Source organism: Linepithema humile, chromosome 8 (genome assembly GCF_040581485.1).
Source record: "Linepithema humile isolate Giens D197 chromosome 8, Lhum_UNIL_v1.0, whole genome shotgun sequence".
NCBI classification, from domain to species: Eukaryota; Metazoa; Arthropoda; class Insecta; order Hymenoptera; family Formicidae; genus Linepithema; species Linepithema humile.
This window is the reverse complement of record NC_090135.1, coordinates 2,421,098-2,448,782: the sequence shown is the minus strand read 5'-3', so window position 1 is coordinate 2,448,782 and position 27,685 is coordinate 2,421,098. Positions and strand designations below refer to the sequence as shown.

Below are 27,685 nucleotides of genomic sequence, written 5' to 3'. Positions count from 1 at the left end.
AAGATACACGGTCGGTCTTGCGCTGCGCGTGAACTTGGCGCGAGACACTACCGTGTCTCTTGATATGAAGAGCGTACCACGAGAGTCCTATATAATTGTCATATAAGTAATATATTTTCGGAAAATTTTAAGAAATTATCAAAGTAAATGCGCAGTTGTTTCAGTCTGGTTTACGCAAAGCTGAGAGTAAGACGTGTCTTTGCAAATGAAAAAGTGAATCGGTGAAACAGTGAATAATGAATAAGAAAGTGTTTGTCTACAAAAGAAAAAAAGCAGATGATTTGTCTGAACGACAAAAACGTCGACGTCATCAAATGCAAATCAAGACTGCTAAAATGAATATTATTACTAACAGTAATTCCAATAATGACCATTTATCGCAAGATCGTATAAATCATGAACATGCAGTTGTGATTTCTAAAAACAATAAAAGCAAAACAATAACCAATATCGCGGTAGATGAATACTTATTTGAAGCTAATGAATCGATGAATACAGTTGACGATAATGATGAACATTCTTACAATCACAGTTATTATACTTCATCATCATCTGATTCAAATATGACTGACACCGATAATTACAGTGATAGTAACAGCGACAGAAATAATTCTTCCATTGAGAAAAAAAATATTATTGCTAGGCCAGAAAAAGAATTGACTTTTACTGAAAAATTAGCAGATTCATGTTCTCGTACCAACATGAACCATGTGCAAATTAATTCAATTCTATCTGTTTTGCGCCAACATAAATGCCTCGCCAGAGTGCCTAAGGATGCCAGAAGTTTATTGAAAACTCCACGACATCGTATAGTACCTCGAACCGTAAATCCCGGGGAGTATATTCATATTGGAATTAAGCCTAATATTTTGAATATGCTTTTAAAAACTGCAGATACAAATATACCATCAACAATCTTGTTTGACTTCAGTACTGATGGAGCTAATATATACAAAAATGTTCAGTACGATATTTATCCTATATAATTTAGAATTTCTAATATTCCCGATAGAAGTCCTATGATTGCGGGATTATACGCAGGAAAAAAGAAACCTGCTGATTTTGCAGATTTTTTTAAAGATTTCAATGAAGAATTATTAGATATTATTAGGCAAGGAATATGTTATAAAAACAAAAAAATCAAGATAAAAATAAGGTGTTTCATAGCTGACACACCCGCAAGGGCTGATTACTTAAATATTGTTGGACATACGGGTTTCAACAGTTGTAATAAATGCAAAATATCTTGCGAAAGACACAAAACTGATTCATCAGTCATTTTCAAAGGAGAAAATTATCCAGCAAGAAGTGACAACGATTTTCGACAACTTAAAAATCCCGAGCACCATCGCGGTAAATCTGCATTGGATAGTTTACCCTTAGGACCAGTAAGTCAAACACCCCACGATTACATGCACTTGGTGTGTTTGGGAGTTGTAAAAAAGATATTTGAAGCATTAATAGAACAGAAATTTCAGCCTAAAAAATTATCGCCCCATGTAATATCACGAATTTCAGGTCGTCTGATCATTCTTGCTGAGCACTGTCCAAAAGAGTTTTCTCGCAAGCCAAGAAGTTTAGATTATTTACATCGTTTTAAGGCAATAGAATATCGGCAATTTTTACTCTATACAGGACCAACTATTATGCTTGATTTATTTGGAGAGGATAAGCGAATGAAGCATTTTTTGAAATTGCACTACGCTATACGAATTTTGGTTGGTTTTAATGAGAGATCGATGAGTGAAATTGATATGGCCGAAGATATATTACGAAAGTTTGTATTCGAAAGCGCTGATATATACGGCAGAAAGTTTTTATCATATAATACGCATGGTCTTCTGCATTTGGCAAACGATGCTCGTAATTTTGGACCTTTAAATCATTTTTCATGTTTTCCATTTGAAAATAATATGACTTTTTTCCGGAAAATGGTACGAAAACCTTCTCAAGAATTGCAACAAATATATAAAAGGTTTGAAGAAAAGAAATGTAGACACTCACAACTATCATTGCAAATTTTTTCTACAAAAGTCGCACATGTATTTAACGCAAAAAGGAATGACCCTCTCGTACAGTCATCCGATCACAGAGTTACCAAACAATTTTCGAGTGTTAAATTTCGAGGATTTACGTATGATTTAAATAAACGTAACAATTGTTGCATTTCAATTGATGGTAATGTGTACATATTGAGAAATATATTTTATGTAAACGACACAAATAATTACCATTTAAAAGTACAGAAATTTCAGGAAGTGGATTCTTTATATAACGTTGATGATTTAGACTCTCGAAGAATTGGAGTTTTCAAGTGTTCAAAATTATCCGAAGATTCCATAGTAATTCCACTCGAAGAAATAAAGTGTAAAGCTTTTAAAATGTCTTTTTGGCGTAACAGTGAAAGATTTTTTGAAGAAGGAGTTTATGTGATAGCACAATTATTCGAGGAACAGTGGTTATTAAATTAGTACGAGATAAATTCCATTAAATTGAATTGTTGTAAAATTGTGTATTTAATTACTTTATTAGTTTTTAAGTCAAGGGGTTGATAAACAAAAATATTAATAATAATTGAATGTTTTTATACGTCGAATAATTAATTTAATGTCATATATATTGACAATTAAGTTAAATGTATTTATTAAAAATAGTAGAGTTTTTTATTAAACATATTGTATTTGTAAATGATATAATAGAAGATATTTTAATATATACGTATAACACATTTCTTTAAGGCCACACTACAAAAATTTATTAGTTGATATCTATTTATATACCTTGTTCTACCAAAGAATTGTCCTTATTGTTTCTTCGCATTTGTTTCGCATTTGATAGTTCACCATCAATGGCAGCATTTCTTTTCTTACTTATGCCTATTTCTTCTATAACATCATTGTTGAAAGATAATGTACCTTCATGAATAACGTCAGTAGGCTTCACTAACAAAGCGCTACATTGTTGTTGTCGTTCTTGAATGTCGTTGAAATATTCATAATCTATATCACTACATGTTGCTAATGAATAATTATTGTTCTTCAGAAGATTAATGTTGTCCACTTGAGAGGTACATGTGTTTTCAATATTTTCGTTATTCATTATTTCGATTACGTACACGAACTTCTCAACGAAATAAAATCAATAGAACTGTCTGAACTGTTGACTTGTCTCGAAGTGTTTCAACTGATTTTCACTCGCGCGAGACTGACACGTGACGCTACTGGAGTACCATGTGCCACGAGGCGAGAATCGGAAACAGAACAAAACTCGCAATATTTATTTACGATTGGCTGTTTGATTTACTCTAATAAATTGGCGCAAGTTATGCATAGTTTGAATCTTAAGTATAAATGCTAAATTGTACATTTAACTTAATTGTCAATATATATGACATTAAATTAATTATTCGACGTATAAAAACATTCAATTATTATTAATATTTTTGTTTATCAACCCCTTGACTTAAAAACTAATAAAGTAATTAAATACACAATTTTACAACAATTCAATTTAATGGAATTTATCTCGTACTAATTTAAGGGGGGAGCCTCGTATGAATCGCTAAAACGAAGGTGATTTTTAGGATTTTTTTTTTAGGAAACAGTGCAACGGATCTTTATAAAACTTTTTGGTGTTTTATAATATATTGTTGCGAGTCTTTCCGATCGCAACCGTAAGTTCGAGATCCGCTTGGGGAACAGGACGCACTGCTTAGAGGTGTGGAATAACTGGACGCAAACCTTGCCTCGAACAATTTATTTAATCACTCACAAACCGCCAGGACGGTGTTAGATTCTCGTGATCCGTGTACGGACACGGGGAAACGAGTCGGTGTATTCGCGTATCGTAAACTGAATCCGTCGCTGCTTGCGCGCGACTGTATTTATACGAATCGGCAATCAAGAGTTTTGTAATATTATTGATATGTTATTGTTGATATTTCTCGGATTGCTGATTCGTGTCACCTTGAATCCGAGGTTGTTTCTCTGCAGCCTCATCGTTATTCTTTATTTGCTAAATAATTCTTTCTTAGTATTTTTATTTTGGTATTTAACTTAATTAACCTTATAGCGACACGTTGTGTTACGACACACAACATCCCTCCCCCGCGAATGGAAGGAAATGTAGGTACGGAGTTTCCGTGCGGAGTAGGCAGTGCGAGTGTATAGTTTTACAGTTAATTCTTGTCCTACCGTCTACCTATTATTCCGCAGTAGTCTTTCTTTTTCGTAATAATAGTATTGCTCCTATGCCTAGTGCTAATACAATAATCACGATGGCAAGCGAACTTGTGACCACAGGATACAAAGTCAAGGGTTGAATAATTTTTCCCTCTGTTAACTCGTCGTCTACTTCTCTTATTTTTTCTCCCAAATCTATTAATTCCTTTGAATTTTGTATCATCTTTTTCAATTTTAACGGTTTGATTTCCATGCTCGTTTCACCATTAGTTATACCTTCTATTTTTCCCGTTAGATTAAAACGTGGTATATATGCCTGAATGTTCGGGCCTTCTATTATTGTTCCTGTGTTCAGGGTCATGTCCTTCGCAATTATTTTACAATTATTTAATAGAGTTATTCTACCTGTTCGTGTGATTTTGGTCTGTATTTCCTTATGGTTTAAACAAGTAATCATTACGTCTTGTTCGCTGTTAGTCGAATATAACCAAGAATTTTCCTTCGTTAATGCTATCCAAATAGTTTGGTTAAAACTTACATACTTATTTCCACAAATTGCCCTTTTTGTCAAACCTACATACAATTGTACTTCACATAACGCTCGAGGGTTAATATTATATATCGGACTATCCGATTTACATATATATTTCTTGTCTATCTCAATACATTTTTCTAAGTTTTCTTCGCTTATCGCTAGATATACGGATAATTCTAAATTTACAGCAAACAATTGTTGGTTAATCTCGGTAAATACAAATATCCTGCGTTGGTCAGGGACAGGTAAAGGTATGGCTTTTATTAACCTGTATTTTGGATATGTTACAAGTGGCAATTTCAACATTACAAATATAGTCTCATTCTTAACATACGAGTTTACACTTGTAATTTTTTCAAACGTTGACCAATAATTTTAAACGGTTTGCATGCACCGTCATCTCTTTCCTCCCCTTTTTAATAGTATAGTTTACTTCCGAATTCCTTTTTACTATTACGTATGGCCCGCACCATAACGTTTCTAATTTCTTTGAACGTCCTCGTCGTAACGTTTCATCATATAATAACACTTTATCACCTTCCTGGAAGATGACTTGATTAGCCCGTTTATCGTAATACCGTTTAGCTTTTACCTTTTTTTTATGCTTTTCCGGCAACCGGTACGGTCGCGTGTTGGCGGGCGCCGTCCCCGGCCGCGTCGCGATCTCGTGTTTCATCGCCACGGTATGAGTCAGCGGTTCTCCTTCTATATGAAAGATATCGCTGTACTCTTCACAAATCTTTGCTATTGCCTTTTGCTCTTCCTTATTCAAATGTTCAATTCTTAATGCGTCTCTTATTTTCTCCAAACGAGACATTGGCTTATCTGTTGCCTTGTTAACTTCAGTATTAAATACTTGAATTCCTGTTTCCGCTTCTAACAATGTTAACTCTACGTGTGGAGTCTGTATGTCTACCGGCTTATCGGTAGTGTTGATTACGCTTATGACACAACCGTAATCTTGAGCTGTCGTCACGCAACCTCCTATGATAATTCCCGGCTGCATTTCCAATGCATGCACTATTCCTGTCATATTTTTATTTGTAGTGGCGGATATTATGGTCTCACTTCGTGACTTCAATGTGACTGGTCGGCACGGAAATAGTTTAAATTTGGTGTCCCCTATCGTTAGTCGCTTAGTGGGGTAATCCCATTTCATCACGTGCTTTTTAAGGAAATCAACTCCTAATATTCCTTCATGACTTATCGGAAAATTGTCCTTCACCACATGCATTTTATGCGTAATAACTTGCCCTTTCAATAGTACGTGAGCCATTATCGTGCCCAACGTTTCGGCCTTCTGTCCAGTAGCGCCTATTATCATTATCTTTTCATCGTAAACTAAAGTTTCTTCTTTTAAGGTTTTCAATTTAATTAAAGTTATTGCAGCTCCTGTATCTACGAGCATAACTGCCCGTGCTGCTCGAATTTCTTGCATAGGTACTGCTATTAAATCTAGATTAAGTTCGGCCTGTGCATATTCGCCTACTGATGCTATCTGCAATGTTTTTGCAGGTCGTGCTGTTTTTATGTTTGCCTCTTCTCCTTCGCCTTGCTTGGCGTTTTTCCTCGTTCGGGCGTCGTCCTTGTCTGGCCTTCCATGCAATGACCAACAGGTATCTTGATTGTGCCCCGATCTTTTGCAATGTTTACAAAACATGTTCATCATGTTGACCTTCTGGCCGCTAGCTCTCGGTAATTGATACCGGTTATTATAATTATGAAAGCGTCCTATTCTGCAATCACGCCCTTCATGACCCAATTTGCCGCATTTGATACATTTTAGTATCTTTTCTCTTGCGCCGTTACTATTACTGAATTTGTTATAATTCCTATTTTCGGAATACGGACTTTGCAATTTTTCTTCAGCCGTCGCTATCGCAATCGCCTCTTGTAGCGTTTTGTAATTGCGTGCGCGTACTATAGTTTTAATGCTTTCGTTTAGTCCGATTTGGTAGTTTTGTAACGCTAAGTTTTGTATAGTGGTCTTTATTGTATTTTTCTCCATGACCGTGAGACTTTTTCCATCGATCATCGCTTCGTAAAGTTTCATCGCGAGCTGATCTGCTCGTGTACCAAAAGCTTGGGCGTTCTCTCCATGCTTCTGCTTTAGCGTGTTAAATTCAATTTGCAAGTGCGTTATACTCTTATGAGTTGTATATCCTGCTTCTATTTCTCGTTTTAATTGCACGAACGTTTGAATATCTCTTGTTTGAAAATCGAGCAAGACCTTTCCCTTTAACTTAGTACACAGTATCGCCTTCAGCAACTGTAATTCTTCCAAAGGGTCTATACTTTCCACCGCGTAAGTACTCGCGCTGAGGAACTCTTGTATTTTAGCCTGTGACGTTCCGTCAATCTCTGGGATTAAGCTTCGCGCTTCTTTTAGTTGCATATACCCATGCATGGCTATCGGCCTATTTCGTATATCCGACATACCCCGTCCGTATGCTACATCCGCGTTATCAGTTACGCGCCTAGTAGTCAGTGGTACATTCAATTCTCGTTGGCCCGGTATAGCTAAGAGCCGTTGCTGCCACTCTTGCTGTTGCCCCCGTACGTTTTCTATTTGTTCGTGGAATTGCTCTTGCATTTCGGTCAACTGTTGTCTTATTTCGCGCACAAAGTCCATCATTGTATCTGTTAGCTCTGAGTTTCGCGTCGCGTCTTCAGTTTTTGCCCCTGCGTTTTGCGTCATTTCCTTTCTTAGTAACTCAATATCCCGGTCGATTTCTGACTCGGTAGTCTTCGGTAATTCTTGATCATTATTCATTTTTACTTCAGTGCGGAACTCGTCTGGGTCGAAAACGCAACTATCATAAGATGTGAGTGCGAACTCACTGTATTCCGATACGTGACTCGGAGTTCTACTTGGCAGATGCCTACTTTGTCGCGGTTTTTTGTCCTCGCGAGTAGCTTTCAAAGCACTGTCGAGCCCTAGCAATGTACGATTGCGCTCAACGGTTGGTTTTTTCGAAATGGTATCTGTGTTCGCGTCTCCGGTACTTTGCTTCTTATTTCCAGTTTTCTTTCCTGTCGTCTTACTACGTTGTTCGCTTACGCTCAACGCTCGTTGATCTTGGTTGCGGATCAACCGAGATTGGTTTGGTTGGGATTCTACGATTGCGCGCTTTTCCTCTCCGTTCGCGGAGCTATCTAACGTCTCACTATGATTTCGGTTGTCGTTCAACCAAAATTGGAAACCTAATTTCTCTCGTTTCCCGGACATTCGCTTTTCCTAATATTATTTCTTATTATTGACTTACATTAGGCCGCTCGCTCGCATGATGCACGCTGCTGGTTAGCTGATCCGTTGTTGAGGTAGGTCGCGATCCTTGCCTGTCGTCGTCCTCTCGGGTTACGCTGACTCAGCTTGGTCGTTGCTCCGCCAGGCACCTTTCCGCCGCTTTGTTGCCCGGACTGTCGTCGCCTTGTGAATCCAGGCGATTTTCCACACTGCCTTCTCACCTCACTTTTGTAGCTCCAGGTGATAGATTCTCTCAGTGGTCCCTCTGTTACCACTGCCGATATCTGATCATCGGGTGTCCAGAATGAACTTCGGTAATTGCGGATCCCACCGCTGCCACCAAATTTATGTTGCGAGTCTTTCCGATCGCAACCGTAAGTTCGAGATCCGCTTGGGGAACAGGACGCACTGCTTAGAGGTGTGGAATAACTGGACGCAAACCTTGCCTCGAACAATTTATTTAATCACTCACAAACCGCCAGGACGGTGTTAGATTCTCGTGAGCCGTGTACGGACACGGGGAAACGAGTCGGTGTATTCGCGTATCGTAAACTGAATCCGTCGCTGCTTGCGCGCGACTGTATTTATACGAATCGGCAATCAAGAGTTTTGTAATATTATTGATATGTTATTGTTGATATTTCTCGGATTGCTGATTCGTGTCACCTTGAATCCGAGGTTGTTTCTCTGCAGCCTCATCGTTATTCTTTATTTGCTAAATAATTCTTTCTTAGTATTTTTATTTTGGTATTTAACTTAATTAACCTTATAGCGACACGTTGTGTTACGACACACAACAATATATTAAAAAGTAAAAAAAATTTTTTTTTGTTTACAAATAATTAATTATAGAGCCACTATAAACAAATGTTGACGCAGCCTCGTCACTGGAGTTGTGAATTGGCGGGCGTTGTAGCGTTTTTTGTACTCGTCTGAAACAAAAATACAAAAAATGTCTTCTTTTTTATGAAATTATCTAGTCGATGAACCTAAAAAATAAGCAAAAAATTGAAAATTGAAAAAATGGCAGACTTTTAAAAAAAAATTGCGATTTTTACCCACAAAATGTCATCTTATTTATGCAAAAAAAATTGTTTAAATTAATTATTTTATTAATTTTATAGGTTTATCGACAATTTACATTATTAAACTATATGTATGCACAGGGACAACTCGATTGATCGAATAGTTTTTGAGTAATCTTTCCCGCCAATTGCCAAAAACTGGTTTCGAGAAAAACGCGTTTAAAGTTTTCGGTACCGAAAAGTAAAAGAGAAAAGCAATTTTTTGAAACTTACAGCTGTTTTTCGCTAATTTGCTATTCCACACCGATACAGCAAACCTTCAGCTTCCTCATAGAACTCGTTTAATTCGATTTGTTGTTGTCTACGAGCCATTCGAGCCTCTCTAGTGTTACTTAGACTGCGGCGCTCCTGCCTAGTCACCCGCTCGGCGTCGTATGTATCAGCAAAAAATTTGCATTGCTGTCCAATGTTGATTTGTAGCGTTTCCATTATTTTCAAGACTGCATAATAACCTTCATTGAAAACACCAGCAGCTATGTAGGCGGCAATTTCAATAACTTTTATTCCGGAATGTAGGTGTTTCGGAGCTAAACGCCAAACCGTGGAGTTGAAGCTTTCGTTGGCATTTTGTGTGTGCCCGCCTAAACACCTTTCTAACAGATCTTTCCTTGATAAATCTTTGTAAATTGGCAATAAATGCTTTGCAACATCTGGATGAAGCGCAGGCGGGTGATCGAAATTTGTATCTGAGGCCTGAGCGACATGATACCTGCACCAGCTGTCAGGTCCCGGCGAGCAGTTTTCATGCATTGGCTTCTTATTCGTGGAGCATAAATGATAATATGTCATTATAGCTTTTGCCATATCATCAACGGATTCAATATTTCTCCTAATTGCCAATCCATAATATTTTGTTAATTTTTTTATCAAAACGTTGGTCAACTTCCCCTTTCCGCCAAGTTTCTCTTTTGTTTTAATATTTCGGAGCCGACTGTCCATTCGTTTCTCAACATGTCCAATGCATTCGCTTTTCACTACCGGAAAATCATCTCCGTATGGATTCAGATCTAAAATAGCCTTGTACGTTTTAGAGTCTCCGTCTCCAATGTAGGGGAAGGTGGGGTAAGACGGACCCCCTAAGCAAAAATGGCTATATTTTTTATATTAATGACAAAAAATAATTGAAATTTAGCATGAAGAAACTGTAGAATGTTTATTATAAGATTATAATGTTAAATTTTCAAAATTTGCAAAAGTTTGAATTATTATTAAGATTTAAAAAAATTTAATTTTGGTCCGTTTTACCCCATAGGTGGGGTAAAATGGACCATCCCATGGGGTAAAATGGACCAAGCCGAGATAATATGGATCAAGAAATAATTTAACTGATCAACTCAAAATCAAAACTATATAGTATTTATTAAATATTTTTGAATAAGAATAGAAATTAATTTAACATTAATTATTTTATTATACACACAAATCTTTAAAATAATTATAATCTTTATAATTTTTAACGTTTATATTAAATATAACATTAAATATAACATTTTAAAATAAAGCATGTAAATAAAATGAATAATTATTATAAAATCTGTTTTTATTTGGAGACATTATTTTCAATAAATTTCAAGTTTTTTCTACTTTTAACAGTGCGTTTTTTATTTTTTATAGCTTTTTTCAGTAAAAAAAAATGAGATGTAAAATATTTCTCAAATCAGAGCAAATATATAAGCAGAAAACTATAAGTAGAAAGTATAAGTAGAAAATATAAGTAAAACAAATATATAAATTGGTCCGTTTTACCCCATTTAAATTGGTCCATTTTACCCCACATGACAACATTAATATTATCTTATTTTTATTTACCTGTATCAAAATTATTTTTTAAATGTAACTGATGAAATATTACTTCTCAATAACCAGAAATATGGAACTTGTAGAAAAATTTAAAAATATTAAGTTTTGCAATCTTAGTCACTTAAAATGTAATACTAAGAAATTAGATCACGAGATCTATTTGCAAGAATTTGACGTTTCTTTATAAATAACTTACGATAGTCTTATGATATAATGACGTAATTTTTAAACAGTTAAAAAGCATCAAAAAGGAAATTAATTTTGTGTTTATCCAGCAGATAGAGGTACTTACTAATAAGATCTAGCAAATGGACCATTTTACCCCGCGGTCCGTCTTACCCCACCTTCCCCTAATTACCGTATTTTACTTTGTATTTGTTTTCAGATCTAGAAAACATTTCTTGAACGGCGTCCACCTCCATTTTACCTGCAGAACCGGTATGATTTGAGGCGCATTCTTCTTCGTGCTCTTCGTACCATTTAGCATACTCTTCAGTATTTCTTTTTTTACTCCAAAACGTACAAGCTTGGCAGTAACTTCCTTTTACAATGAAGTCTATTACCTTGCCACTGTAATATCCTATAAGTGTTGTAACACCATATAACGAAGTGAAGCCGCGTTTCTTCCACGATCCATCGCCAGATATTTTCAAATTTGTTGGTCTTCCATTTTTCACATTTTTTTCTTTTTCTTCTTTCACTGCTTTTTGGCACAGAGAATCGAATACTACACTCGCGGCGCTGTGAATATGTTCCACTATAAGAGAGTATGCATTTTTACTTATACCTTGCCCGATGTCCATAAGGCCGCAGAACAAGTTTATACCTTCTCTACCGACGCCTAAAAGCCGCATTACGAATACTGTTCTTCGATTAATTTCATAACCATGATTTATAAGAGGTCCTGAGTTTATTTCTTTGCGATTACAGCGGCATATAACAATAAGTTTAAAACCGAGGCCCCGATTTCCTGCTTCTTCAAATTTAACATTTTGCTTGCACTCTCTGCAAATAAGCATTTCCGACAGTGCGCCAAAAACAGTTAAAAATTCTATAATTCTATAACAATGAATGGGATTATAAACCACATTTTTACTACTCGCAGTAGCTAATTTTTTTGCGGATACACTTTGTTTTATCGATTCATCTTTTACATCAGTAAACTGATTGCCGTGAAACTTTCGCTTCAAAGCCTTTGCTGCACGAGTAGTAGTGCTTTTATTTCCTTTCGGATAGGACATCTTAGCGTTTTTTAAGATCCAATTTCAAAGATCCAAAAATCCAAAAATACAAGCTGAAATTTGGAGCAGGACTGACTAGGGATAGGCGATATTTTTCGATTAATCGAAATAATCGAGTTTTTTTCAATTGATCGATATTTTTAATCGATTAATTTTTCGTTTGAGTAATCGATATTTGATTCTTTTCACTTAACATCGCCAAACTGATTCTGTATCATGTAATGTAGTGAAAATGACAAAGGTGAACAAATTTACTAAGCGTTGACCAATAAGATAGTAAATTTGCTCACTTTTGTCAATTTCACTATATTACATGATACAGAGTCGATCCCCAGAAGCCATAAAAGGATAAGGTTAAGTTATAAATATTGTCTTTACGCTGTCTTTTTTCTTTTAATCAATATTTAAAACATTGACTTATTTTTGAAAATCGCCCATCCCTAAAGTGTGTGTATTACACACAAATGCTGACACAAAACATGTTAGAGAAAACATCTGCCTCTCTTCTTACTGTTGACCGAGCCGAGCAAAATCTCGGCGCGCGCATCGCCGCGCGCTCGTATACCTATACCTGTACGCAAGAAATAGACTGTGGGCTCCTTAAAATTTCGAATTTCGTTCTCCACCTTTGGGAATACATTTTCTACATTGACTACTATTGATTAAAGCAAAAAAAAAAATTTCGATTTTTTGAACCGGTCATACGAGGCTCCCCCCTTAATAACCACTGTTCCTCGAATAATTGTGCTATCACATAAACTCCTTCTTCAAAAAATCTTTCACTGTTACGCCAAAAAGACATTTTAAAAGCTTTACACTTTATTTCTTCGAGTGGAATTACTATGGAATCTTCGGATAATTTTGAACACTTGAAAACTCCAATTCTTCGAGAGTCTAAATCATCAACGTTATATAAAGAATCCACTTCCTGAAATTTCTGTACTTTTAAATGGTAATTATTTGTGTCGTTTACATAAAATATATTTCTCAATATGTACACATTACCATCAAATGAAATGCAACAATTGTTACTGTGGCGGCTCACCGCCACACCGCTGCACTGACGCGGTATAATACATCGCGGCGCCGCTACGCGCCGCAGGCCTTCTACCAGTTACAAGCTTGCGGACCCACCGCCAGGTTGCGCAGGCAGTGAAGAACCTTCTCGCGATCAAGCTTCGATCGACGAGATATAAAAGAGCTGCTCCGCAGATCTTTCCTCACTCACTCGCTTCAAGGCGAGCTCTCCCCAGGGCCCTTGAACTGAGTCATATTCTGCCTCGGCAGAAGATAACCAGAGACACATAGTCTCGCCGTTTTTCTCACACTGCCTCGCAAGGCGTGTAAAAAGAAAGCAGAGTCCCAGCATCGGCCACGCACTTCAACCAAGCGGCCCGCGGATACTCCACTTTCGCCGTCACCTCCTCAGTCTCTAGTGTGGAAATTAATCCCACTAGAGTTCTGCGTCCGGTTGACTCGACCACCAAGGGACACGCTCACTCAAGGCGACATCCGAATTCGGAGACCTCTCTCTCCTCGGTACACGGAGCAATCCGTAATCCCGAGAGCCGAGACGGTTGCCACCACCAGCACACCAGAGACTCGATCCATCGCAGTACAGACTTCACCGCTCAGAGCCTGCTCAGAGAGCAGTTGTCAGACGGAAGACCACTTCCCGAACGGAGTTCCACCGACGCCGGGAAAGGGGCTGCAACGAGCTAACTCAGTTGAACCGTCCTTTTTAGGACCCGTTCAACACACTAAGACGCGGCCGGTAATTTCTTATCGCGCCCGTCAATTTTTCTTTTAATTCTCGGCCTTACACTCTTGCCGAGAAAGCGCCTCTGGCGCCCTGAATCAAATCAAACATAAAACTTGTACTTTACTCTACTTCTCTGACGAAGAAAAATAAATTACATTTTTCTAAGAAATTGGTCTCAATCTTTCAACCAAGTCGAACACGATCCTTAGGCATTACGCCTATAAACTGGTGACCCCGACGACTGGTTAAAGCAAATGAGCCAATCAGAGAAGGCCGGCGATATGCCAGGCGCCGACGCAGCACAAATCGGCAGAGTATCGGTGCGAGTACCACCTTTTTGGCCGGAGGAACCAGAATTATGGTTCGCCCAATTAGAGAGCCAGTTCCTGCTGAGCGCCGTCACGTCGGATTCAACGAAATACGCATACGCAATCTCGCAAATCGAAACCAAATACATCAAGGAAATCAAAGACGTGATAACGAATCCTCCGACATGCGGGAAATACGAAGCCGTAAAAAGGGCACTCATCCAAAGACTGAGCGACTCACAGGAACACCGCATCCGCCAATTATTAGAGCGAGAGGAACTAGGCGACCGAAAGCCATCGCAGTTCCTGCGCCATCTAAGGACGCTCGCGGGCAATGCCGTGCCTGATCAACTCCTGCGCACGCTATGGCTGGGGCGTTTACCGGCCCAAATGCAGATTATACTAGCGACGCGAGCTGACGATCTTCTCGAGGACGTGGCGGAACAGGCCGACCGTGTCTACGAAGTCACATGCCGAACAGTCGCAGTTTTGGACAAGCCGAAGGAGACGAAATCAAAACCTACCGGCTCACTCGAGGACCAGATACAGGCATTGGTCAAGCAAGTCGCCGCACTCAACACGCGATTGGGCCGGCAGGAGCACCGCCACAAACAACAGCGCCACAGATCGCGCAGCCGCAGCCGGACCAAATCAAATTCGGAAGAAGACAGCGAGTTTTGCTTTTTCCATCGGCGATTCGGTAGCAAGGCAAGGAAATGTACAGAGCCATGTACATACAAGGAGAAGAAGAAGGACAAAACGGAAAACTAGACGGTCCGGAATCAATGGCGGCAGACGGCCCGGACCCGAAACCATGCCGCCTTGTAATAACCGAGCGACAAACAAAAGTTCGGTACCTCATCGACACGGGATCAGACATAAGTGTCTACCCGCGCTCGATGGTACGCGGACGGATGTCCGGAGCAACGCAAGCCCTGTTTGCAGCCAATGGAACTGTCATTCACACGTACGGGTGGATCGCGCTTCAGCTCAACATCGGATTGAGGCGCGCCTTCCAATGGAAATTCATCGTAGCTGACGTCACGCAGCCAATCATCGGCTCCGATTTCCTTGGGCATTTCCATCTCCTGCCGGATGTAAGGAGAGGCAAACTTTTGGACGCTACGACGGGATTGGCCACAAACAGCCTGCAGAGCAGAACCGGACAAACATCAATTAAGACATTACTGCAGGAAACAGCTTTTCACGCCTTATTGGCTGAATTTCCACAGCTCACTAGACCAACCGGAAAGACGGAATCCGCGCCGCACTCAACGATGCATTACATCGAAACAACACCGGGACCACCGGAAGCATGCAGGCCGAGGAGACTGGCGCCGGAGAAGCTAAAAGAAGCAAAACAACAGTTCGATCTTTTACTGCAAGAAGGAGTAATCGCGCCGTCCAAGAGCGCATGGGCCTCACCGTTGCATATGGCACCGAAGAAAGGTGGCACGTGGCGACCATGCGGCGATTACAGGAAGCTCAACAACCGAACGGTGCCGGACAGATACCCGATTCCGCATATCGAGGATTTCACACAGGCTCTTCACGGGAAAGCAATTTTCTCTACACTGGATCTGGTTAGAGCTTACAACCAGATTCCAGTAAACGCTGAAGACGTGCCAAAAACGGCAATCACCACACCGTTCGGTCTGTTCGAATTTCTCAAAATGCCTTTCGGTTTGAGAAACGCAGCGCAAACGTTCCAGAGATTCATAAATGAGGTGATACGCGGACTCGATTTCTGCTACGCCTACATTGACGACATCCTGGTAGCATCTCACAACGTAGACGAACATAAAGCGCATTTAACAGCTTTGTTCCAGAGACTCAGCAAATACGGAATTCAACTAAACCCAGCAAAATGCGTGTTCGGAAAAGAAACCGTAGCATTTTTGGGCTACCAAGTCTCAGCTGAAGGGACGCAACCACTCCCGGAAAAAGTCGAGGCCATTCGGAAATTTCCAAAACCGATCACCGTCAAGCAGCTGCGGCAGTTCCTCGGAACCTTAAATTTTTACAGGAGATTCATTCCAGGAGCGGCCATAGACCAAGCAATTTTGAATGACGCGCTAAAAGGGAACAGACCCGGGAAAACACCAATCGAATGGAGCGCAGAACGAGAGGCAGCGTTTGAAACGTGCAGAGAAAGCCTTGCACGGGCAACGCTCTTGGCACATCCGGACCCGAAAGCAGAACTCTCCTTAACAACCGACGCCTCAGATTTCGCAATCGGAGCAGTAATCCACCAACATGGAAAACTCGGACAGCAACCGGTGGCGTTCCTCAGCAAAAAGCTGACCACCGCGCAACAAAAGTACAGTCCGTACGACCGAGAGCTCTTGGCGATATACGCAGCAATTAAACATTTCCGGCACTGGTTAGAAGGAAGGGAGTTCATCATTTACACGGATCACAAACCGCTCGTGTACGCATTCCGAAAAGATCCTTTGCAGAGCTCACCGCGGCAGACACGGCACTTGGAACTGATCGGGCAGTATTCAACCGACATCAGACACGTGGCGGGAAAGGATAACATCGTAGCAGACACACTATCGAGGACGCAGGCTGTCCAGCAAGCAGTAAACTTTGCAGAGCTCGCAAAATCTCAAAAAGACGACGCCGAAATACAAGCATTACTCAAAGGGAATACGAAGTTGCAGCTTAAAGAAACCGTAATTCCCGGCACAGATATCAAACTGATTTGTGATACATCGACGGGCATCCCACGACCATACGTCACGCAACAGTTCCGAAAGCAAATCTTTAAGCATTTGCACGGACTCGCGCACACCGGGATAAAAACCACCGTCAAATTGATCACGCAGCGCTTCGTGTGGACCGGAATAAAAAAGGATTGCCGCAGATGGGCGCAGGCTTGCGTTCCCTGCCAGAAATCAAAGGTCCACCGACACACCGTTTCACCAACAGGAAACTACTTGGGGCCTACCAGCAGGTTCCAGCATATACATATGGACATCGTCGGACCTTTACCTCCATCTCGAGGGAAGAAATACTGCCTCACAATCATTGACAGATTCACACGATGGCCAGAGGCATACCCGATGTCCGACATCACCGCAGAAACGATGGCTCGCCTCTTATTTGAAAACTGGATTGCGCGTTTCGGAGCGCCGGCACGAATCACCACGGACCAGGGACGGCAGTTTGAGTCGGAACTATTTAAGCAGTTGGCCAGACTGACCGGATCGCAACACATCCGAACTACCGCATATCACCCGGCAGCCAATGGCATGGTAGAGAGACTACACCGGCAACTCAAAGCGGCTATCAAAAGCCACGAAACAGAAGCATGGACGCAAATTCTTCCAGTCATTTTATTAGGCATCCGCGCCGCAGTAAAAGAGGACATCGGAGCCACACCAGCAGAATTAGTTTTCGGAGAGACTATTCGGATTCCCGGACAATTCTTGGACCAAACCAATAACGAGCAACCAACGGACGAGTTTGTCCGTCATTTACAGGAAAAAATGAGCAAACTCCGTCCACACCTGCGACGCCATGGCCACCGCAGCACCTTCGTACACAAGGACCTGGCCACATCGGAAAAAGTTTTCGTCAGACACGATTGCCCGACCAGAGCGTTACAGCAACCGTACGACGGACCATTTAACGTTTTAAGCAGAAACGACAAAGTCTACAGGCTATTGGTCAACGGCAAGCCAATCAACGTCTCGATTGACCGATTGAAACCGGCTTACACGTTGGACGACGATGAGCAACCAATCGAACCAACACCAGCCGACCAACCAAAGCCCTCCGCAACCAACAAGACGAGGAGCGGCAGAACTTCTAAACCAACCGTGCGTTTCCAGGCTTAAAAACTGCCAAGGGGGTCCTGTGGCGGCTCACCGCCACACCGCTGCACTGACGCGGTATAATACATCGCGGCGCCGCTACGCGCCGCAGGCCTTCTACCAGTTACAAGCTTGCGGACCCACCGCCAGGTTGCGCAGGCGGTGAAGAACCTTCTCGCGATCAAGCTTCGATCGACGAGATATAAAAGAGCTGCTCCGCAGATCTTTCCTCACTCACTCGCTTCAAGGCGAGCTCTCCCCAGGGCCCTTGAACTGAGTCATATTCTGCCTCGGCAGAAGATAACCAGAGACACATAGTCTCGCCGTTTTTCTCACACTGCCTCGCAAGGCGTGTAAAAAGAAAGCAGAGTCCCAGCATCGGCCACGCACTTCAACCAAGCGGCCCGCGGATACTCCACTTTCGCCGTCACCTCCTCAGTCTCTAGTGTGGAAATTAATCCCACTAGAGTTCTGCGTCCGGTTGACTCGACCACCAAGGGACACGCTCACTCAAGGCGACATCCGAATTCGGAGACCTCTCTCTCCTCGGTACACGGAGCAATCCGTAATCCCGAGAGCCGAGACGGTTGCCACCACCAGCACACCAGAGACTCGATCCATCGCAGTACAGACTTCACCGCTCAGAGCCTGCTCAGAGAGCAGTTGTCAGACGGAAGACCACTTCCCGAACGGAGTTCCACCGACGCCGGGAAAGGGGCTGCAACGAGCTAACTCAGTTGAACCGTCCTTTTTAGGACCCGTTCAACACACTAAGACGCGGCCGGTAATTTCTTACCGCGCCCGTCAATTTTTCTTTTAATTCTCGGCCTTACACTCTTGCCGAGAAAGCGCCTCTGGCGCCCTGAATCAAATCAAACATAAAACTTGTACTTTACTCTACTTCTCTGACGAAGAAAAATAAATTACATTTTTCTAAGAAATTGGTCTCAATCTTTCAACCAAGTCGAACACGATCCTTAGGCATTACGCCTATAGTTACGTTTATTTAAATCATACGTAAATCCTCGAAATTTAACACTCGAAAATTGTTTGGTAACTCTGTGATCGGATGACTGTACGAGAGGGTCATTCCTTTTTGCGTTAAATGCATGTGCGACTTTTGTAGAAGAAATTTGCAATGATAGTTGTGAGTGTCTACATTTCTTTTCTTTAAACCTTTTATATATTTGTTGCAATTCTTGAGAAGGTTTTCGTACCATTTTCCGGAAAAAAGTCATATTATTTTCAAATGAAAAACATGAAAAATGATTTAGAGGTCCAAAATTACGAGCATCGTTTGCCAAATGCAGAAGACCATGCGTATTATATGATAAAAACTTTCTGCCGTATATATCAGCGCTTTCGGATACAAACTTTCGTAGTAGTATAGCTATGCCGGTTCTAACCCAGGGGCAATGAGGGGGGTGCGGGTGAAGAGGGGAAGAGGGGTATCAGATAACAGTGAAGGGGGTAATGACGTCATCGTTTTGGAGGAGAGGGGGTAATTTAGGAGTGGTGGGGGGTATCAGATAACAATAATTCCTGGAAGTGGGGGATTTCCGGGATTCCCGGAAAAGATAAGATAAGGATTGTTAATACAAACATGAGTCGTCGAGAGATAAGGATTCCTGGAAGAGATAGGGATTCCGAGAACTGTTTAGATCCTTTGGTTTTTTTTTGTTCTACGCATCAAAGTGGAGCGCCATGTTGTCGGAATGTATCATTGTTAAAGGATTCCGAGAACTGTTTACATCCTTTGGTTTTTCTCTGCGCATCAAAGTGGAGCGCCATGTTGTCGGAATGCATCATCGCAATGTTTATACAATAAGGGTATATAAGGCCCGCGAAGAACGAGTGGTATAACAGTCGAAATGTTCATCGCACTCTCGGATGAACGCGATATTCTCAATTTAACAGCAGCGGAGTTAGAATTTGTGCCAAAGGTGATTTTATTAAGCAAGTTTGCTCGGTTCGTGGACCAAGTGTGGGAGAAACTTCCGGAACACGTAAGAGTGGACCCGGAAGTGCAGGGTTACCGTCGGTGCAAGGAACATCACAATCAACCGTGGCAGCGCGACCACATCGACGGACCCGCGCCATACGTTAAAGATTGCACTCTGTGCGAATTAGGTGAGAAAAATATCTCTAAAAATAGAAAGTGAGAAATATTCAGCGAGTAGATATTTAGGTGTATTGTAAAATGTTTCAGGATCACCACGATGCGACAGCCGAGGAGTCTCGTCGAACTCGCCAGGAAGGTCATAAACCAGAACGTCGCAAGCAGATACCTATTGAGCGATCTATCGCTTCCGGAGAAGTATATTCGACAATTGTATCAGACGTATGGTCGGGATTGCTTCGAAAAATTGTTATCAAAATGTAAGACGCAAGTCGAGTACTTAGGCATCGTACAGTTGATGTGTTGTGTCGATGCCGACGAAATGTCGGAAATGTTTGTATGTGAATATTGAAATAAAAAATTTTTATATTTAAAATGTAAGTTTTTTTTTTTTTATCATTATCCCGCTGTAGTAATATAAGAGAACGCGTCGATTGTACCGACTTATCGCGAGTCAAGTTACACCGTTGTAGCGGACCATGTAAATAAACAATTTCAAAAGTTTTATTAAAATAAACTTATATTAAATAAAAATAATTTGAATTATTATTCCTGTGCCTCATCTTATTCACTGACCTATCCTACCGCGAGATAAGCGACAGATCATATGTCACGAGGATCGTATAACTGAGGTGGAATAAAAGTCGTACGATATAAATCATTTTTTTTTTTTTTTTATTTACGACGAATGATATAGAGTGAAATAATTAAGTTATACATTTATTCTAAACACCAATAATATATTTCAAGTTTTCTTTTTAATACAAATTATCCGCGGTAAAATATAAATTTAATAGGAACTCTAATCTAAACTTAATATGTAATTTAAGGATGGGAGGTGAAAGGAGAAAAAATGGCAATAAGATTAATATTAACAAATTTTATTTATATTTTTTGTAAAAGATGTTACATAGATGAAAAAAAAAATTGTTTCAACTGAGCCTCTAACGCCTTTCACGATTACGAGGGGGGGACGGGAGGCGCTTGAGTCGTCCTCGGACGAGGCTCGACTACAGCTATCGGCTTGTGGTACACTCCGCAATCTTTACACTTCTCGTATTCGGAATTTTTTCTATTCCGATCCATTTTCTATACTTTTTTTTCCACCGCGTGCACACTTTGAACAGATAAATTTCTCTCTTCCGCACACCTTATATACAGCTCGACACAAAGACGTACGAGAGACGTTCGATAGACGTTCAAAGACGTTCGATAGACGTTCAAAGACGTACGATAGATGTTCTTACGAATAATCTCTTCGCGAGATAAGCGACAGATCATATGTCATGAGGATCATATAACTGAGGTGGAATAAAAGTCATACGAGAGATGTTCAAAGATGTACGATAGACGTTCAAAGACGTTCAAAAACGTTCAAAGACGTACGATAGATGTTCTATAGACGTTCAATAGACGTTCAAAAACGTTCTATAGATGTTCAATACACGTTCGATAGACGTACGAGAAAGACGTTCAAAGACGTACGATAGACGTTGAATAGATGGAAATATCATACGCTGGCCTATCGCCTATCGTCCTGGCGAAACCTTAGATCCGCGATTACTATTCCTCGAAAAGGAAATGCTACTGTCGAGCGAATCATTTCGTCTTCGGCATATTATAAAGAATTATATTGTTGTAAACTATCAGCGGATATCGATAAAAATGTTAGTTAGCGACGAATAGCTTAGCGCCTATCGTCCTGGCGAAACCTTAGATCCGCGATTACTATTCCTCGAAAAGGAAATGCTACTGTCGAGCGAAACATCTCGTCTTCGGCATATTATAAAGAATTATATTGTTGTAAACTATAGTGGATATTGATATGAATGTCAGCTATCTGCGAATATAATAAGATTATAATAAGATTTAGCGGCATCTTTGATGTAAAGGTATATAAGACGGGATTAACTATTGCATCGATGTATTAACTTCGTTGTTTTCAAGGCTCGAGTGGAACGTAAGAAATCATCTGGGGAGCTAGTTATTCGTTTAAAAATGTCTAGTTTGCGGAAAATGATCGATTCGTGTTTGCGATTGGCGCGTAGCTTAAACGGGCTCTGCATTGATAATTATTTATCGTCGTTATCCGACAACGACGATAATAATTATACGGTATTCGCAAAGTTTGCGGGTGCGTGCCCTAGCGCGGTGCTTGCGGTTTTATTCCGTTTGGGGCATTTTTCGATTTATCTCCAGCTCTTGATTATTGCTGGCGAAATAATCGAGACAAGGCGAGCGTTCAACGACAACGAAGAAGAGGATGCGGGAGGCTATATCGCCAGGCTGTCGAATTGCTATCATGGTGCGGTAAAAAATGGTAAGTTTCTATTTTTTATTATGAATATTAAAACAAAGTTTAAAAAAATTAAAATCATTATTTTTTAGGAACGCTACAATATCCAACACCGAAAAAAACCATGGTGGTGGAGGATGTGGCGCGTGGTACGCGTCAAAACCATGACGAGCGAGCTACTCAACGTCTCGGGGTAAGACGTCGAGCAGATACCTCGCCTGAGGCCGGACCCTCGTTTAAGTCGTTGTATACATTATTTATATGAAATAAAATAACAGCATCGATTTTATATTAGGAAATTTTTCAAAAAAATTTAATGTTTTAGCTCGCGCTCGAATTGTTCTAACGCCTGAGCTCGTCGATCTCGTGAGCGACAAATCGACGAGCTCACTTCGCGAGGAGGAAGAGCAGGAAGAGGAATTACAGGCCGAGGAAGAGGAAAAGAATTATGAAGGAGAGGATGAGGAAGACCACGCGCAAGACAGATGGGGAATGGGTGACAGAGATAAGAAAGATTGAAAATTTTTACAGTTACTTTTATGCTCGAATTTTATTTTTTTTAAACATTAAAATTTTCACAGGATACAGCCCTCCCTGTGATTTCGTACTCTCCCGATTACAATTATCAAACGGGGGAGTAAAATTCTTATTCTCCCGATTACAATTATCAAACGGGGGAGTAAAATAAAAAGAAGAAAATCGAGAGGTGAGTTGATTTAACACTACAAATTTTTCAATTTTGTATTTTCATACTCAAATTTTTTAATTAATTCATTAATTTTTTAATTTTGACTTTTGCAGTTCAAACAGGTGGTGGTAGAGAAGAAGAGTCGGAGAAAACATGGTCGGGCGAGGAGTCGACTGGCGAAACCGACGACTTCGAAAGCGCGCCGCAGGAACCTCGCGAGGAAAGAACGGAGGAGGAGGAGGAGGAAACGAGGCAAGCGGAGGATATCGATGCGGCAGCGGCGGCGGAAAGGCGTCGGAATAATAATCAGGTCGGCGACCCTGGTGAAAATAGGATGTTTATTAAAAGTTTATAAGAAGTTTGCTGAAGTGTTGAGTGAATGTTTTAATTGAGGTCTAAAACATTTATGAAAGTGTTTATAAGATAAAAATTTCATTTTTTAATAAATATTATTCATATTAAATAAATTAATGTTTATTATTATTCTATCTTTCCCCATCCTATTCAACGTCCTATCCTACTGCGAGATAAGCGACAGATCATATGTCATGAGGATCATATAACTGAGGTGGAATAAAAGTCATACGATATAAATCATTTTATTAATATAAATCATTGTTGTGTTACACGTTTGTTACGTTCAAACCACCACTTGTACAATTTGCAAATATTCTGCATAGCGCAATGTCTCATGTGATACCCGCAGCGCAAGGTTCCGATTACATCCAAGTTCGTCAGGCGTGCGATATCTTCGTAATCCGCATCTATTGTTTCAATCTCGACGAATTCATCCAATAGTTCACGCAGCCACTTTTTCTTCTCGAGTCCATTCACGTATATCAGAGGCGGTTCCGTACCAATGGCATTGTTGATAAGGCTTTTCATCCGACTGTACGAGACGTGTCCATCTTCCCATCGGAAGCCGTGATGGTGTATCCGTAACCAACACACCAGCGATTTTTCCGATTTCGTCAACAAATACCACGGTATGTGTTCACGAAATACGTAATGAGATAGCGTTTCGCCATCTCGAAGTACCGCTGCTTCTTTCACAATAAAAATGTTGTTGAACGCATAACCTTGCAAGTCGACGAAAATTGGTACGTTCGACATCGTTGTCGATCGTCGGAAAACTAACGTTCCCATTTGCACACGTTTAATTTATAACTTTTCATACGAGTCTGCGCACAATGTTATTCAGTGGATTATATTCGACCATTCGATCGTGTATAATGAGACAATAGGCGGTGATGTTGGCCGGTATATTTTCTTTACAATCAAATTCTATTCGCACGTCGACGATGGCGTTCTTGACAGAGTCGTTTTGTCGCGAACAATCTATGACTACGAACGGACCGGTTATCAAGAAATCATCGATATCCAAATACGTATCGTCCTGTCCATAATAGGCTTTGCGGAAACGCGCGTACATGTTGTATAGTATAGCGTATCGATTTCTGTCGAAATCCAAGTTCATGTCGTCGTACGGATAAAAATCTGAATTCAGATGCAGTCTCACATTGGTGAGTTTACAATCGTCAAATTGCGCAGCGTTTTCAGACAGTACATTTTTTCGACCGGTTTGGAGAGCAAAGATTACGTATCGCGGTTTTTCCAATTGCGTCGCGGCTTTGATCGCCCAGGAATGCTTGGTCGTGTTTTGCAGCAGAGGAAACTCGTACAGATCCCACAAACGGAAGCACACGCTCAGATATCGTCCGCTTTCCAAAGTTCGAAGAAGAGACAGCTTGTTGACTTCGCTCAGAGATACGTGAGGCATTCGCCACTGTATCTTGAGTAGTTCGATCGTCGGATTCGCACCGGCTCGTCCTACGAGACAATTGTTATCGTTGCGCGATCGTATTAATACAAGTTCGTGACGAGTGTTGATCACGATGCGCTTGTAGTCCTCGCAGAATCCAAACAGAGCATTGAGCGGAACGCAAAAATTGAAGTTTCCATCGATCAACGAATATCCATTCGGATTCCACGATGCGTATTTCAGCATCTTGCTCTTCTCCGTCGTCAGCGATATATAAGTTTTGATCGTCGTTGTTATTCCAGCGTTTCTGTTGCGATCGATTTCAACTCCGTCGAGCTCGTATCGCATTTCTTCAAACATGAACGCGACACAATTATTTCCCATAATACACACTGTAACGGTGCAACCCGCAAGCTGCATCGTTACGGCTACGGACCGACCATCGTCCGTAGTCCACCAAGGGCGCATCGAGCGCCGATAAAACTTCTTATCAAAACAACGGCGGTCAATCGCCAAAAACCCCCCACACCCGACCGTTCCGAAATTCCGTTTTGTGGGGGGCTCGCCGCCGAAACCGCCGATGCTTGCCGATTCGAAGCCAGTCGGCTGCCAGCCGGGTATAAAAGAGGCCCGGCTGCAAGATCTATAGAGAGAAGGTTACCTCACGCGCAAAGAGGGACGCGCGGCAAGAGGGGCACATGCTGAGCGGGGAGAGCGGCAAGAGGGGCAATGATGATCTCATCGGCTAACAGTAGCTGTCTCTCTCGCACGCTTTAGTGTTTTCTCTTTCGCTTCTTTAACATAGAAATGCTTTGAATTTTTATCGAAAAAATACTTTTATTTTGTAAAATATTGATAGCACTGGAAATTGCGTAATAAAAATTGAAAAGTAAATTAGAAAGGCGCTATAAATTACATATATTGCAAATTATAGCGCTAGATATTTAACGTTTATAATGTTAAATATCGCTGCAACAGATGCATTTGTGATACAAATTGCTTTGTACTCGTATTTAGACTGTAATATCAATGAAAATAAAATATAATTTGGGGATATACACAATAAACATTATTTGTAAAGTAGTAAAATAAAAGAAAAAATAGTACATATTTAAAAATTATTTTTAAAATAATATTTACTGTTTATATGCATTATTTACAAAAAAAATAATATAAAGAAATTTATTTTTTATATTTAATTGTGAAAACCTCAAAAATTGTCAAGAAATTGTAACTGAAATTCAAATGTAAGTACAATTCTAGGATAATATAAAAAGCATCATACACAAATTTATTATGATACAAACTTAAATAATGAAATTGTAATATATGTTTCAATATTGCAAATGTGAATATTTATATGATAAAATTTACAAAGTGTTAACAATTTTTAAATATTTGCTAATAAAATATTATTGAAATGTTTCTGTTGAAATCTTAAAATAATTCTTTAAAACAAATATGATGGGGTATATATTAGGGATCATTAAATATGCGGCAACATTGTGATTATAAAATTTTATAAGTATCTATAATAAAAATTAAGTATAATAAACATAATAAGTATATAAGTATAATAATAAAATTTTTATAAGTATCTATAATAATAAAAATACATATATGTTGTATTAATCTGTTAATATAAAGAAATTTATTTGCGTTAAATTAATTAATAATTTTTTTATATTAACAGATTAATACAACATATATGTATTTTTATTATTATAAATACTTATAAAAATTTTATTATTATACTTATATACTTATTATATTTATTATACTTAATTTTTATTATAGATACTTATAAAATTTTATAATCACAATGTTGCCGCATATTTAATGATCCCTAATATATACCCCATCATATTTGTTTTAAAGAATTATTTTAAGATTTCAACAGAAACATTTCAATAATATTTTATTAGCAAATATTTGAAAATTGTTAACACTTTGTAAATTTTATCATATAAATATTCACATTTGCAATATTGAAACATATATTACAATTTCATTATTTAAGTTTGTATCATAATAAATTTGTGTATGATGCTTTTTATAATATCCTAGAATTGTACTTACATTTATGAATTTCTGTTACAATTTCTTGACAATTTTTGAGGTTTTCACAATTAAATATAAAAAATAAATTTCTTTATAGTATTTCTTTTGTAAATAATGCATATAAACAGTAAATATTATTTTAAAAATAATTTTTAAATATGTACTATTTTTTTTTTATTTTACTACTTTACAAATGATGTTTTTTGTGTATATCCCCAAATTATATTTTATTTTCATTGATATTACAGTCTAAATTCGAGTACAAAGCAATTTGTATCACAAATGCATCTGTTGCAGCGATATTTAACATTATAAACGTTAAATATCTAGCGCTATAATTTGCAATATATGTAATTTATAGCGCCTTTCTAATTTACTTTTCAATTTTTATTACGCAATTTCCAGTGCTATCAATATTTTACAAAATAAAAGTATTTTTTCGATAAAAACTCAAAGCATTTCTATATTAAAGGAGCGAGAGAGAAAATACTAAAGCGTGCGAGAGAGACAGCTACTGTTAGCCGATGAGATCATCATGCTCTCCCCTTCCTTCGTCGTCCCTCGCCCACAACCGGTTTGCCTGAGGTAACCTTCTCTCTATAGATCTTGGCCCGGCTGTACCCCAAGCAACATCGAGTCGACTGTTAGTCGACTATAAACCGACAAAAAAAGCTTACAGTCGACTGTAAGTTTTGACTAATTGTCGGCTTACAGTCGACTAATAGTCGGCAAATGTCCCGATAATTGCCGGCTTTTAGACAACCAGTGTAGTCGACTTT

The 27,685-nt window shown here is 39.7% G+C and overlaps 3 protein-coding genes and 1 long non-coding RNA gene across 4 annotated transcripts; 2 read left to right on the top strand and 2 right to left on the bottom strand.

The window, feature by feature from the left end:
- Positions 1-8,764: 8,764 nt before the first annotated feature.
- Positions 8,765-12,964, bottom strand: LOC105676716 (uncharacterized). The gene is made up of 2 exons (XM_012374822.2): positions 11,203-12,964; positions 8,765-10,099 (listed from the first exon to the last, which is right to left on the bottom strand). Exons 1-2 carry the CDS (start codon positions 12,087-12,089, stop codon positions 9,274-9,276), a joined length of 1,713 nt encoding a protein of 570 aa, XP_012230245.2. The 5' UTR covers positions 12,090-12,964; the 3' UTR covers positions 8,765-9,273.
- A 1,141-nt stretch (positions 12,965-14,105) lies between these two features.
- Positions 14,106-14,930, top strand: LOC137001667 (uncharacterized). The gene has a single exon (XM_067360772.1). It carries the CDS (start codon positions 14,106-14,108, stop codon positions 14,928-14,930), a length of 825 nt encoding a protein of 274 aa, XP_067216873.1.
- A 6,228-nt stretch (positions 14,931-21,158) lies between these two features.
- Positions 21,159-23,463, top strand: LOC137001476 (uncharacterized). Its single transcript, XR_010891481.1, has 2 exons — positions 21,159-23,101; positions 23,197-23,463. It is a non-coding gene; the product is annotated as an uncharacterized lncRNA (long non-coding RNA).
- A 791-nt stretch (positions 23,464-24,254) lies between these two features.
- Positions 24,255-25,193, bottom strand: LOC137001665 (uncharacterized). Its single transcript, XM_067360771.1, has one exon. The coding sequence runs from the start codon at positions 25,191-25,193 to the stop codon at positions 24,255-24,257; it is 939 nt and encodes a 312-aa protein (XP_067216872.1).
- Positions 25,194-27,685: the final 2,492 nt, after the last annotated feature.

Coding starts and splice junctions, on each gene's coding strand:
- LOC137001667 (XM_067360772.1), top strand. CDS start 14,106: ATGAGCCAATCAGAGAAGGCCGGCGATATGCCAGGCGCCGACGCAGCA.
- LOC137001665 (XM_067360771.1), bottom strand. CDS start 25,193: ATGCGATACGAGCTCGACGGAGTTGAAATCGATCGCAACAGAAACGCT.
- LOC105676716 (XM_012374822.2), bottom strand. CDS start 12,089: ATGTCCTATCCGAAAGGAAATAAAAGCACTACTACTCGTGCAGCAAAG. Junction 10,100..11,202: donor TACAAAGTAAAATACGGTAA/TTAGGGGAAGGT, acceptor CCCCACCTTCCC/CTACATTGGAGACGGAGACT.